A 13,626-nucleotide genomic window follows, 5' to 3' on the forward strand; every position below is an offset into this window, starting at 1 on the left:
TAGTTTATATTTCAACTTATATAAACATTCCATGTTCAAGAACTTTTGTTTCACGATGTAACACTAGCGCTTGCTTTAATCAAATATCCAACCATACACATCGTACATTTTAACTTCTTTCTAGATGTCGTTACTAATATGATAGGTATGTTAGAAAGTTCAGTAAGCAAAGGTATGTTAGAAAGTTCAGTATGCAAACCCTGTCAACATATGTTTCCAAACAAAAGGCTACACATCTTTATTATTTTACACATACTAGAAGATCCCACATTCCCATAAACAGTACAAAGTGGTGCCATCAAGACATTGCCAAAAGGCATGATGCTTATGTTCATGGTCCATAGTATGACCGACCAAGGTCCATCAACGTAGCCACAACAGCCTGGCCAAGTTAAGAAATGTGGGGCGAAAGATACTCTAAAAGAGTTTTGAGTTGTTGCATTTGCATGTTACTTAATACGACTAGGACTATACCGTACATAACAATCAAATAGGAAAAAAATAACAAAGAACATAACGTTAACCCCTAAGATGCTGTGATCTTTTCAAACATACCAAGCCGGTTATCAGATAATCTTGTTTTGTACGCGGATTTCTTGTACTCGAACCAAGTGAACTCCTTGTACAAGCTGTCTTCTTCTTCTTCCATGAGTGATGGTAGTGGTGCTATTTTCTCACTTAGTGGTGGTCCACCAAAATATATCATTGACACCCTGCTCTTTGTGCCGTTTGCGACCACCCTATGCTTCACACTCTTGAATCTTCCATTGGTCATCACCTATATGTCCAAAGCATTCTTTTTTATTATAATTTAAGCATTTTATTATATAACCAATAATAAAAACAACCTCTTATGTTCTATATGTATTTTATAAGAAATGTTATTTGTATAGGATCAAATATAATAGACACTAGACGAGAAATTTTTGTTATTATAAGAACTTTACTACATGTTACTAAGGAAAAAAACTGTAATTTAAAAAGTATCTACTTTTTACTAATTAGTTTTTTACATATTAAATAACATGAATATAAGTTAGCAACCTTGTGTGTAATAGAGAAATGTTTTATTTAAATATTGTGTGTAAATGAAAGTGATGAGGTGGAAATTAAGAAGTTTAAGGATATTTGTAGAGTTGGGGATGAATTAAAGTTTTTAAGGATTTATAAGGATGTTATGTAATAGATGATACAACTCAGCTAAGAACGCATTTAGCATTGAACATAGTATATAGTATTTATAGCATGGGAATCCATCAAGCCACATGGATATAGACGTGGAAAAGAGGAGGCCACTAGATTATAACTTTTGTGAAAGAGAGAGACGAGAGAAAATGTGAGGTTCGTGAAGATGAGATCGGTCCAAGTGACACTTTTGTAAATGATCTAATGTGTTACCATAATACGCGAACACAAAATCAATTTTCATTATTTTTTTTACTTAATGCTCAAATAATTCTTCCGTCTTACTATTTGTATTTAAAATTTAAATCGAGATAGTCGGTAAACGGACAACAAACTGTACCGCTACCCTTTTTGAATAGCAAAACTAAGTTTTTAAAAAAGAAATCAGCTATTAACAAGTCTTGAGAAGCTCAAATTATTTTAGAGAAATATGATTATGACCTTAAAAAAAAGGAAATTGCTTGTTGGACTTGAGAAAAAGATTGATTTTGACTAAGGAACCAGACACCACGACACGAGAATCTACACACAGATTCATTCGATTTCGACCTCTTTCTCCGTATTTTATACTAGGTTAAATGTCAAGACCAATGTCAGTACCCCTACTTACGAATCTTGTACATTTGATTTCCATAAGTTTAGCTAGACGTACCCCAACTCTTATATCTTTGTCGTACAAAGGGGTGGGGTACGTTTAGCATAGCTTTTTTTATGATGGAGTACCTGTAATGAATCGCCAACATTGACAAAGAAAGATTCGGAATCAGGAGGAACCGACATCCAACTTCCGTCTCTCAATAAGATTTCAAGCCCGGATGAGTTGTTAGATCGTAAAACCGAGATGATTTGCGGGTCTGTGTGTTCTCCGAACCCGACCAGTTTTCGGCCATTTGTTTCATTTTCTTGAAACTGCGGAAATGGGGGGTAGTGATTTAGCCTAAAAACAGAGTCACTCTGTTCATCCATTAACAACTTGCTGAACACATTTCTTGGCTGCAATTTCATTTCATCCGCTAATAGTTCCATAATTTCACACGCCATGTTTTTCACTAAAGTCACGTAATCATTAACAACGCCCCTGCCACAAAAACAGAGTTAGAAAGTAGTTACGGAACTAGAACTTTTTAGTCAAAACAGTCATCATAAAAGTTTCTTTTTTGTACCGGATACAACTAACGGTCTAACACATGTTTTTTTTAAAGTAAATTCCGTTTCTATTTATAAAAATCCAACAAACTCTGGTGACTAAGGAAAAAAAACGTAAATTCCGTTTTTAGTTATAAAAATCCAACAAACTCTGGTGACTAAGGACAAAATTAGAATTTATACCGAAAATTATCCGGGTAAACGGATTCGGCTTTCGTGTTGAGAAGAAGGTATTCGACCCAACCCACATCACCATTTCTACCAATGCTTTTGTTCCCGTAACCGAACGGGTTGGGTGGACCGGATTTTTGTTTGACAGAAAGCGGAGAATCGAAGAACTTAACCGCTTCGGATTCGAGTTTAGTGATGTACTTTGCAGGAACTCCATGATTAACAACCTTAAAGAATCCGAAATCTTGACAGGCCTTAACAAGGTTGTGTTTTGATTCGGGTTTCGAGAGGTCAATGAGAGGGATGTCTGGAATGATTAATGGGGTTGTGTTTGGTTTAGATGGTTTCACAAAGAACTGTTCCATTAGAGGATTTGACAGAGCCACCATGGTTGAAAGTTGTTACAGATTAAATATTTGAAAGATAGATGATTTGGGTGTATTGAGAATTGAAAAGGGAGTTCAAGAGTATGAAGATACAATGAAGAATGTAATGGGGAGAGGGTTTATATAGAATTGTAAAGTGACACATAGGCTATGGTTTTTGAAGATATGTTTGTATGTAGGAGAGAAAATGATGGTCAAGTTGACTTGGTGAGTTTAATAATTAATTATATTATAATCCAATACAAAATCAGTTTTACATAGAATCGTAAAAACCTGATAATACAGTTGGATATAACATTTAGGTAGTGTTTTTTTTTTTTAAAAAAAAATTGGGTAGATTCTTCTGTCTGTGCTGCGTAAACATTGTCATCTGCAGACTTTTTATTTTTTCAAAGATGTTTCTTTAAAAAACGTCTGTGCGAGCTTTTCTTAGTACAGACTTGGCCCAACCACTTTTAAAATTTTCTAAAATCTAAAGAGTGTTAAACACCACCACCCACCACCACTATCTACCACTTCGTTGATTTAATAAAAAAGGAAAGAAAGAGAAGTACACGGTTACATAATTTTGCTGATTTAATAAAAAAAGGAAAGAAAAAGTAGTACATGATTACATATGTATGCTAAAATAAATTGTTAAAATGTTTATACGTTTCTTAGAGTGCTCTACTTAAAATGTTTTTTTTTTTTCGTATTTTTTAATTCCTCTATAATAACGTAAAGGTATTTTTCTTTTAATTATAGAAAAAAAGACGTTACAAATATATTTTTATGGAAAAATGATTGGTAGAATGTACGGATCATATGAACCCTCACAAGTTGTCAAATCAACCTTTAAGAGGAGTAATCCTGTTAGGATATTTTGTGAATATTCAATTGGGGTTCACATTTGCAAAATCATGTTTTCAAGTAGGTAACGAAGGTTGGTATATGATTTCAACGTTTTTAAAGGGATGCTAAGTAAGTGAATTCTAAATTTTCTTTCTCATACCACATCTTTATTCCATTCTAATCTAGGTTTAGAAATCTTTAAATTAAAGATAATTGTTAAAACAATAAGGGTATGGCAAGGGAAGGTCTAGGATCAACTACAAAAGGTAGCTTCTTGGTCGGAATCTGCAATCAAAGAGCATCGTTAATCTTAACGCTAGAGGTAACCTCCCGCGTTGGGACTCCGACATGAGAATCAGTGGATTTTTCTCAAAAGTCTTTAGTTGCCTTGCTTATGCTTCTTTATTGTTGTGTTTGATATAATGCAAGTCTTTTATGAAAAAGAAAAGAGTTTCAAATCATCGAACAAGGGAACTAGAAGCATGAGGCTTTTATTTTGTGACCATGGGCTTCTCGTCGAGAGGTATTGGTCTACCCTTGGCATCTTATTTTAAGTTTTTGCTATTTTATCAAGTGCCCCCTTTTATTTAAGGCCTACTTGCCCACTTGCGTGCCCAGGCGGCCCAGAGGCGATTAATGGGACAGTGCCGCAGGGGAGCTCTCAATTGCCCTAGGCTGCCATCTGTTGGCAGTTACATCTCCGCCCTCCACCTGACCGTTTGCTGGGGATTTTAATTTCTGAACTTTATAACTTCCTTATAACCGCTCATTTTCTCTATCTCTTCTACTTTACCTTTCTTTTTCCCTTGAGTGCTCTCTTTGGTCCGACGGTTTTTCCGGTGATATTTTCCGGCGATCCTTCTTTATAAACTTGGTAAGTTGTTTCTTGCTCTCTTCACTTTCAAAATGGGTTCTAATAAAAATGATATGCTCGTCCAAAATTTTTGAAACTTACTAGATCGGAAATTGGTAAGTTCTGTTTGGATCATGGCATTGATCCTTCCCTTGAGACTGATGTTCCTGGTGAAAGGACTGTTAATCAATGTCCGGAACGGTTTTTGGTATTCTATACTCATACTCTCAATCAACCAAATTTGCGATACCGTTTTACAAACTTCTTTTTGGAAGTGTTAAAATACTATTGTATGTCTCTTGGTCAATTGGCCCTTGTTGATGTTGCACGTATAATGCATTTTGAAATCCTTTGTTGTGCACTGAGTCATGAACCCTCTTTGTTAATGTTCCGTCGCTTCTTCCGTCTTGCCCGGAATGGGTATTGGTACACTATTAAGAAAACTCAGTGTGAGGTTACCCTTCTTTCTACCACTGTTGGTCATGCGTATGCTTGAAAAAACCAATTCTTTTTCATTTCCAATCGGTTACTTCTTTTTACTGTTGTCCCTCGTAAAATTTTTGAGGGTTTAAATGAAAAAGAACCGGATGTTCATGAACTTGAGCAGTGGTTGCTCCTCAAACTTCATGCTTCTCATACAAAGCTAAGGGCTTATCTGGAGGAGCTTCTTGTGGTTTTGGGTATTAGTCAAGATTGGGTTGATTCTGATTTTGAACCACTCTTTTGTGTTGATCGAAAGGGTATGTATTTTTATGTTCCTCGTGTCCTTATATATTGTTCAATTTTTTTTTTATTATTTTTGCACTTGTTTGTTTTGTAGAGATGAGTGCTTTGGATTATATTCTTCTAGATGATCCATCTGGTGTGGAGATTGAGCAAAGAGAGATTCCTGAGGGTGGTCCATCCATAGTTCGGCGTACCGAACATGTTCGAACTACTGGGGACTTGGAGAGTGTTCCCCTTCAACCTATTATGGATGGCTCCTCTGCTAAGAAGCTACATGCCCCGGTCAGAAGGTCCACTAGAGGAACTGCTTCTTCTAGTGTTGCTCCTCAATCTTCGGACCCTGTCTCTATTGATAATGGTGATGAGGATGATGCTAGTGTAATTGCTTCTGTTACCGGGGTGAAGTTTCTGAAGAAAGAATTTCCAAAAGCCTCTGGTGGAGCAGGTGATGCTTCCAGTCTGAAGATATCTATTGTTTTGAAGAAGTTGAATGAGACCAAGAGGAATGTTCCCGAGAGACCCACTCAAGCTCTGGAAGTGGGAGTTAGTGATGTGAAGGTTTCGAAACCTGTGTCGAAGAAGACGATCAAAGGGGAATCCTCTAAGCCTGCTTTCTTGGGGGAAAAGGGCTTCTAGTGAGGTTGAGAAGACATAGGTTGTGAAGGGTGATATGAAATCTATGGTGGAAAAGGAGAAGGAGAAGGTGAAGGAAAATACGGAGAAGGTTGTGAAGGAGAGAGCTGTGGTTGACAATGGTAAGGGGCATGTTGAGGCTGACTCTCCTATTTTTGTGCCCCATTGGAAGGTTCGTTCTTCGGACACTACCAAGAGTAATGCTGTTTGCCATGAAATGCTGAAGAATATGGCTACTCCTGCTGAGAAGGAGGCCTTGTTGAAGCTGTCTGATTAAGATGTTGCCTACTGGGTTATTACTCAAGCTGCCCATCTGATCTCCCTTCCTGGCAGTATTAAGCGTTGGGCTACCTCTGTTAGCAAAAATTATGGGCTTGCTGCCTCCTTACAAGATAAGGAGGCAGAGCTCAAAACATCTCAAGAAGACTTGGCAGGCTTTCAGGTTAAGGTGAATGAGCTTGAAGGTTAACTGCTATCCTCCAAAGCCAATATCAATGGGGAGATGAAGAAGGTTGAGGTCTATGCTGGGCTGAATTTGGGATTGAGAGGACCAAGTTTAGGCAGGAGCGGGTTACCAATGAAGCAGTTATGGAAGAGTTGAGGCAACAAGTAAAGCAACTGAAGGAAGAGATGAGATGGTTGATTGGGACTTGCATTCACCGTTTTGTGACATACCTCTTCCACAGTCAAGAGTTCAATCTCCATCTTGCAGGTATATATACCAAGGTAATGGCTCACGGCCGGCACACGGGTCTTATTGCAGAAGTTGATGTTGCTTTCTATGGGGAAGCAATAGAGAAGCTACATGCCTTCAAGCCTGACTCACTTCCTGACTTTGTGAGTGTTGTGAAGAAGATGGAGGTTTTGTCTTGCCCATATGTGGAGGCCTTGTCCTAGATGGTTGATTGCCCTGTTGCTGAGCTGGAGGCTTTGGAGCCGGAAGGTCTGAACAAGGAGTTGTGTGAATAGTTGTTTTCTGTAGCTTCTGTTAAGCGAGCCTTGTTTGAGACCAGCGATGACGAAGGTAGAGATGTTGGACCTTCTACAAAGAAGTTGAAAGTAACCCAGAAGCCTGAGCCGGTTTCCTCTATGTCCATTCCTATCGATGCTCCCCCACTATCCTTTGCGAGGGGTGAGCCGGCTCCTCTTGTTACTGCTGTTGATGAAGGGCTTGATGATCCAAATGGCTTATACGATGACCTTCCCCAGAACAAGACTGCGGCTGGTGGCTCAGCTTAACTATCTCTTTTTTTAGTGTCTTTTGTGGTTGTAATGTGAACAATTTGAACCTTCTTTCGAATGTGTTTGTGGTTAGTTGTACCCCTATGAGGGCTTTTTATGTATGAACTTTAATATTCTAATGGTATGGGAGCTGCTCCATTAGGTGTGTTTAGCTTCCCTTTATGTTTTATACTTGTGTATTTACATTGTTTTTCTCTTTTCGTGATGTTTTGTTTGGTTATCAGACTTGTGTTTGGCACTTAATGTGGGAGAGCTTATGTTTCAGCTTCCCTTTGACTATTGTATTTCTTTTTTGCAATGTCTTTATACATCAAATTGAAGCTAAGTGTTGCTGTCACTTAGCTTTAATTCTTTAGAAAATAACCGATGCAATTTGCTGTTGTCCTATCTCTTTTCTAGTCCACGTTTTATCTTTGTTGTTATGGTATATTGTACGTAGTCTAATTTTTGTAAGTTTTTGGCCTATGAAGCAGAATTAGGATGAGGTGCTTACCCTCTTTCATGGAGTTATTTTATTTTTATTTGAGTCCATGGAGTTGTATTGTTTTGGGAACTCACCCTTTATACAGGAAGGTATAGTGCCTTGTTTCCTGCTGAGTGATATGGCCTACGAGCTCATCTCTTTTTCATGGGTAGATATACCGTCAGATCTCATGGTGCCTTGTTTGTAGGAGCTTGATATGCATAAAAAGCAACATATAAATTCTATCAAATAAGGTAAAAAAACCACCCCTTTTAGTACTAATTTTGGAAAAAGTGTGTTTCTTTGTTTACTTTTGATTTTCAGGATTAAAAGAGCTTAAACAAACAAAATGGACAAATTAATGACAAAAACCAGCATAAATACAAGGAAGGAAGTTGATACACTATACCGACCCTCCAGTGTCTATTGGGCATGGGATCATGCCCCACTCAAGATTCCCAGAAGATAAAGATAAACAGAAGACGTCAAGGGACACGGGGCCGTGTCTCCTAGACACGGGGCGTGGTTAACTCTTAGATTTGCAAATCTGGGTTCGTACAACAAGTACATAGGCCACGGGGTCGTGCGGTTGACACACGAGGCCGTGTGTGTAGATGGGCTGACAACACCATTAAATGAAACCAGAGAAGGAGAAGGACACGGGCCGTGCCTACCAGGCATAGGGCCGTGTGAAGCCACTGTTTTCAGCTATAAAAGGATGTGCTTGGCTCACTTGCAACTCATCCCTTGGCAAACCACTTCTCTCACAACTGCCACCACTCCACCACCACTACTACCATCATCCACCATTTTCATTCATCTTCCATCCTTAGAGTGTGTGTAGTAGTCTCGGGATCCAATATCGATAGTAAGAGTTTTTGTCAAACAAAGGCCATGCTTGACTAATCTCTTATATCACTTGGTGAAGACAAGTTTCTTATGTATTACTTTTGATTTCTAAGCTTTGGTAACTTTTTATTTGGGTATGTATTAATGAATTTAATAACTAGTTTTTTATATTGAAAGTAAACTTTATTCAATCATTTCTTCATGTTTTGTTGATTCACTCATTCGTGTCTTTACGATCTATATATAGCACGTTAACTGCCTGGAAGGGGGTTAGAAGGGTGGTTGGGTAAAGTTCTTGCCTCGTTCAGTGTATAGATCCTATGAGGACTTGATTCAAGCTTATTAGGACTTCCTTTGAGGCATATAACATCAAATCGGGGGAAGTAAGAACGGCTTGAATCCCTTTAAAATAAACTACTATTAAAACTTTAAACTGGTCTTGCGTAACTGTATCCCTGCTGAATCAGACCAATATGGTCGAGGAGCGTTGCCTCCAAATGAGGGACATGCCACATTTGCATTAATAACTTACTTAATTATCGTTCAACAATCTGTCCTTGCGGGACTGTATCCCTGCTGAGTCAGACCAATATGGCTGAGGGGAGTGTTGCCTCCAAAAGAGGGACATGCCACTATAACTAAGATAATCTCTTAAAAAACCCAAAGTGCGGAAATCATACATAAATGACGAGTCAGATCCAAGTGATTCTATCTTGTCTATCTGTTTTATTTATTTATTTTGTTTCTTCTTTTTACTTATTTAAAAATCTTTTATCTAAAATTTGGTTAGATTAGACGTCGACGATATTCTAGTATTAAAAACTTTTGTGTCCTTGGACGACCTCGGTATCTTACCATCACTATACTACACCAACGATGGGTGCACTTACCCTAGCTTGTTGTAGAGAGTGATAGTTTTATATCGTGTTTTATAAATTTAAAGCTTGATAAAAAAGTAAAAGGTACTAAAAATATATCAAAAATCCGTACACACTCAACATGCGTCAAGTTTTTGGCGCCGCTTCCGGGGACACAAGCATTTTAAGAAAGTCAAAAATTGGCGGCCTAATCATTTTTATGTTTTTCTAATTTTTCATTTTAGGTTTTTCTTCTTTTTCTTCTATTATTCTACTTTCTGTAGGAATAAAACGGGGCCGTGTCAGACCTAAAGTATTTGGGAAGAGTTGTTTTCTTGTTACTGAAACAGATACACGAGGCTGTGTTACAAAAGCACGGGGCCGTGTCAACCTTCCAGTATCTGGGAACTTGAAAACTGAAACTTTTTTATGGACACCACAAGGCCATGCCTACATAGGCATGGGACCGTGCTACTCTTCGGATCAGGCATTTTTTGTCTTTTTGTTCGCAGAAAGTCACGCAACTCAATGTAATTCACAGGAAATACAACCTAGTGCATGACCTCCACCTCTGAAAAAGACATAAAAGTGCCACTCGACAAACCTAAACGCCTTCTGAGAAAAAGACTTCAAGCTAAAAACTGACAAAAAGCCTCAACCTAAAACCTCCCCATGGCGGATCAATGCACTCTCATGGATTATCTACGGCCTACGGTTGGTAATCTTAGAGCCGCTATTAACCTTCCTAATGTCAATGCCAACAACTTTGAGCTTCAAACACACCTAATCAAAATGCTCCAAAATTCCGCCAATTTTCACGGCCTACCCAATGAAGATCCCTATTTACATATTACCAACTTTTTGGAAATATGTGATACCTTTCGGATCAATGGAGCCTCCAACGATACTATACGTCTTCGTATGTTCCCTTTTCCCTCAAATACCGAGCAAAAGGTTGGCTAAATACCCTCCCAAGTGGGTCCGTGCACACTTGGGATGAACTTGCTCAAAAATTTCTCTAGAAATACTTCCCTCCCGCTAAAACCGCCAAACTCATGACCGAGATCAATTCTTACTCTCAAGACGACGGGGAATCCTTGTATGAGACATGGGAAAAGTTCAAGGAGTTATTAAGGAGATACCCACACCATGGTCTTGAACGTTGACAACAAGTGTCCATTTTCTACAATGGGCTCTTACCGCACACAAGGGAAATCCTTGATTCCAACTCCATGGGACGCCTTGGGAATCGACGCCCTCAGGAAATTTATAGTCAAATTGAAGAAATTGCTTAAAACAGTTTTCAATGGCACACTCCTAGAGGTTCAAAATCCATAGCCCCTCGCGCCCATAAAGTGGACGAAACCACTTCTTTGCAAGCCCAAATCGAGGCCTTAACTTCAAAAATAAAGAAACTTGAATTAAATAAAACGGCTTCGATTATGGCTTGTGAAGGATGTGGCGGCCCTCATGAAAACTGGAGTTGTATAAAAGATTTAGAAAATCAAACAGAAGTAGTAAATCACCTCAATAACCGCCCACGACCATTGGGAGCCCCAAATAACTCTTTCACTCCTGAGCGGCGAAATCACCCCAACTTTAGTTAGAGGGAATGGTGGGTGATAACCAACGAAATCAAAATCAACGATCTAACTTTCAACAACAACCCCGAAAGGAGCAACAAGGTTTCCAACCACAACAAGGAGGAAGAGAAAGACTTGAGGATTTTATCACTCGCCTTTTCTCCAAATCCGACAAAAGGTATGCGGAGAGGTTCCTACAAACCGAGGCCAAAATTAGGAACCAACAAGCTAGCATGCAAAATATTGAAAAACAAGTCAGCCAAATTGCCTAAAATTTCTCCGAAAGACCACAAGGAGTCTTGCTTAGTAATACTAAACCAAACCCAAAAGCTCAAGTAAGAGTTATCAACCTAAGAAACCGGAAGGTATGACCCGATGATGAACCAACACCACCCCAAAACACTACACAAACCACAAACACACCCGTCGCTAAAAACCAAGAAAATACTCAACCCCAAAACAACGAACTAACCAAACCACAACTGATCCCTTACCCCGGTCATTTACTACGGCGAAAGACCGACGAGCAATTCACCAAGTTCGTAAGCCTACTTAAACAACTTCACATCAATCTCCCTTTTGTAGAAATCCTCGCACAAATGACAAAATATTCCAAATTCATGAGAGACTTTCTCACCTACAAAAGAAAGATTGAATCCATCCAACAAGTCAACTTGGGTGAAGAATGCTCGGCGACACTCTTCAACAAACTCCCACAAAAGAAGATTGATCCCGGAAGCTTCACCATTCCTTGCTACATTGGAGAATCACCGGTAAGTAATGCACTTGCCGACCTAGGGGCTAGCATTAACCTAATGCCCGCCTCAATGTTCAACTGACTTGGACTAGGAAAACCACATCCTACAAAGATGAGCATCCAACTTACGGATAGGTCAGTAAAATACCCTCAAGGTGTCGTAGAAAATCTCTTGGTCAGGGTCGGGGAATTTGTTTTCCCGGCCGACTTTGTAATCCTAGAAATGGAGGAAGACACCGAAATCCCACTCATACTAGGAAGACCATTCCTTGCCACCGCACGGGCCATGGTGGATATGAGTGACGGAAGATTAACATTGAGGGTAGGTGACAAGGAGGTGAAGTTTGAAGTAGGACAACGTGCGGAGGAGGACCAGTCAAATACCTCAAAGCAATAGACACAAGCCTCAACTACGCCCTTAGCTGGTGCATCTCGGGATGCGAGTCATCCCGCTCGGGTAACATTTGACCAACTTTGGGTCTAGCCAAGGACCCTTATAAACGTGGCGCACCATGGAGGCATTCCGTGGACTATCTAACAATAAAGTAGTTTAATTTTTTAGTGTAAATTTTATTGAATGTTATTATTTTTAAGCTTTTCTCTTTGTACGAATAAGATACACTCAGAAGGATGATGAGAAAGGCCAAAGAATGTTGAACTAGCACCTCATGCATGAAAACATACGACTCCTGACTGAAAATCTTCAATTCAGTAAGTGAAGTATGGGGCCGTGTTGTCACAACCCCCGACGACACCCTGGACGGGAGCAGTGAACAGTCAAGTGGTACCGGTGGTTTATTTGAAAATATTGTAGTGGAAAATTCATCAGGAACGCGAGTTAGGAAAAATATCAGAGTTTAGAAACACCGGATTTTATTTATTAAACAGATGGGGATAAAAACCATGTTTTACAAAGGTAGCTTTAATATGGTATAAACTCAAATACATAAAACAACATTTCTTAATTTAATTTAATTGATAAAATAAGCCACTTCTTTAAGCCTTTAGGGGTCGTATCACAACTCTTATCCTGATCTACTCTAATCACCTGAAACACGTTTAAAAACATTTGATCAGCATGAATTACTAATGAGTTCATTCAGTTGTATAAAAACACATTTGTTATAATTACAGTAACAAGAGTTTTTACATTTGTTATTGCGACTGGGCCAACCCATGTGCTCATGGTCATATTACTGTTGGATAACTCGTCGTCCAATAGTAACGCTAGACAAGTAATGTACACAAAACCCCACATAACGGCAGTAATTTCAGAATACAAAGACTTAATCACTATAATATAACTTAAGAAAACATTTAGGGTTTAAAACATTTGATAAAAAGAGAATGACTCGGCTTATAGGTCTATAGTTCTTGATTTAACAGGCTTCCTGATTCTAAGCCTTCTGATGGTTAAGCATCTACTTATAATTTTGAAACTTCTAGTAATTTAGGTATCTATTTTGATTGTAAGTTTATAGTTCGGAGTTTTCTGATAGTTAAACGTTTAGTTTAATATAGTGGAATACGTATTAGTGTAAAACCAAATCAAGCCTAACGATGATCACGAGATCAGAACCATAACGTAAGTTAACAAAGTATAGTCTTATTCAGACAACACTTGGCATTCGTTTGTTGGTTCCCGGATCGATCGGACATAATATCGTTTGCTGATTATTGGTTAGAACACCAATGTATAGAGAGAAAAAGAAAAGGAATGAGCAAAAAAATGAATCTTAAGCTTCCTATTTATTGGTAAGGAATATGCATTTCTTTTCTAGGAAGTCTCATATATACCTTCCCTAGATACTAGCTACTCATATATACCTTCCCTAGTTGTTATCTACCCATATATATTTTCCACAGTTAAACATTTCCTTATATAAACCTTCCTTAGATATATCTTCCTTAGATATTACATTCCCTAGATATATCTTTCTTAGA

At 38.6% G+C, this 13,626-nt stretch overlaps 1 protein-coding gene and 1 non-coding gene across 2 annotated transcripts; both read right to left on the reverse strand.

Annotated features, from left to right (window-relative positions):
- Positions 1-211: 211 nt before the first annotated feature.
- LOC110912628 (gibberellin 2-beta-dioxygenase 1) lies at positions 212-2,989 on the reverse strand. The gene is made up of 3 exons (XM_022157397.2): positions 2,515-2,989; positions 1,909-2,263; positions 212-778 (listed from the first exon to the last, which is right to left on the reverse strand). Exons 1-3 carry the CDS (start codon positions 2,889-2,891, stop codon positions 527-529), a joined length of 984 nt encoding a protein of 327 aa, XP_022013089.1. The 5' UTR covers positions 2,892-2,989; the 3' UTR covers positions 212-526.
- Positions 2,990-10,391: 7,402 nt separating this feature from the next.
- Positions 10,392-10,498, reverse strand: LOC118487889. Its single transcript, XR_004882826.1, has one exon. It is a non-coding gene; the product is annotated as a small nucleolar RNA R71 (small nucleolar RNA).
- Positions 10,499-13,626: the final 3,128 nt, after the last annotated feature.

The sequence above is a fragment of the Helianthus annuus genome, chromosome 15, assembly GCF_002127325.2.
Source record: "Helianthus annuus cultivar XRQ/B chromosome 15, HanXRQr2.0-SUNRISE, whole genome shotgun sequence".
In the NCBI taxonomy this organism is placed as follows: Eukaryota; Viridiplantae; Streptophyta; class Magnoliopsida; order Asterales; family Asteraceae; genus Helianthus; species Helianthus annuus.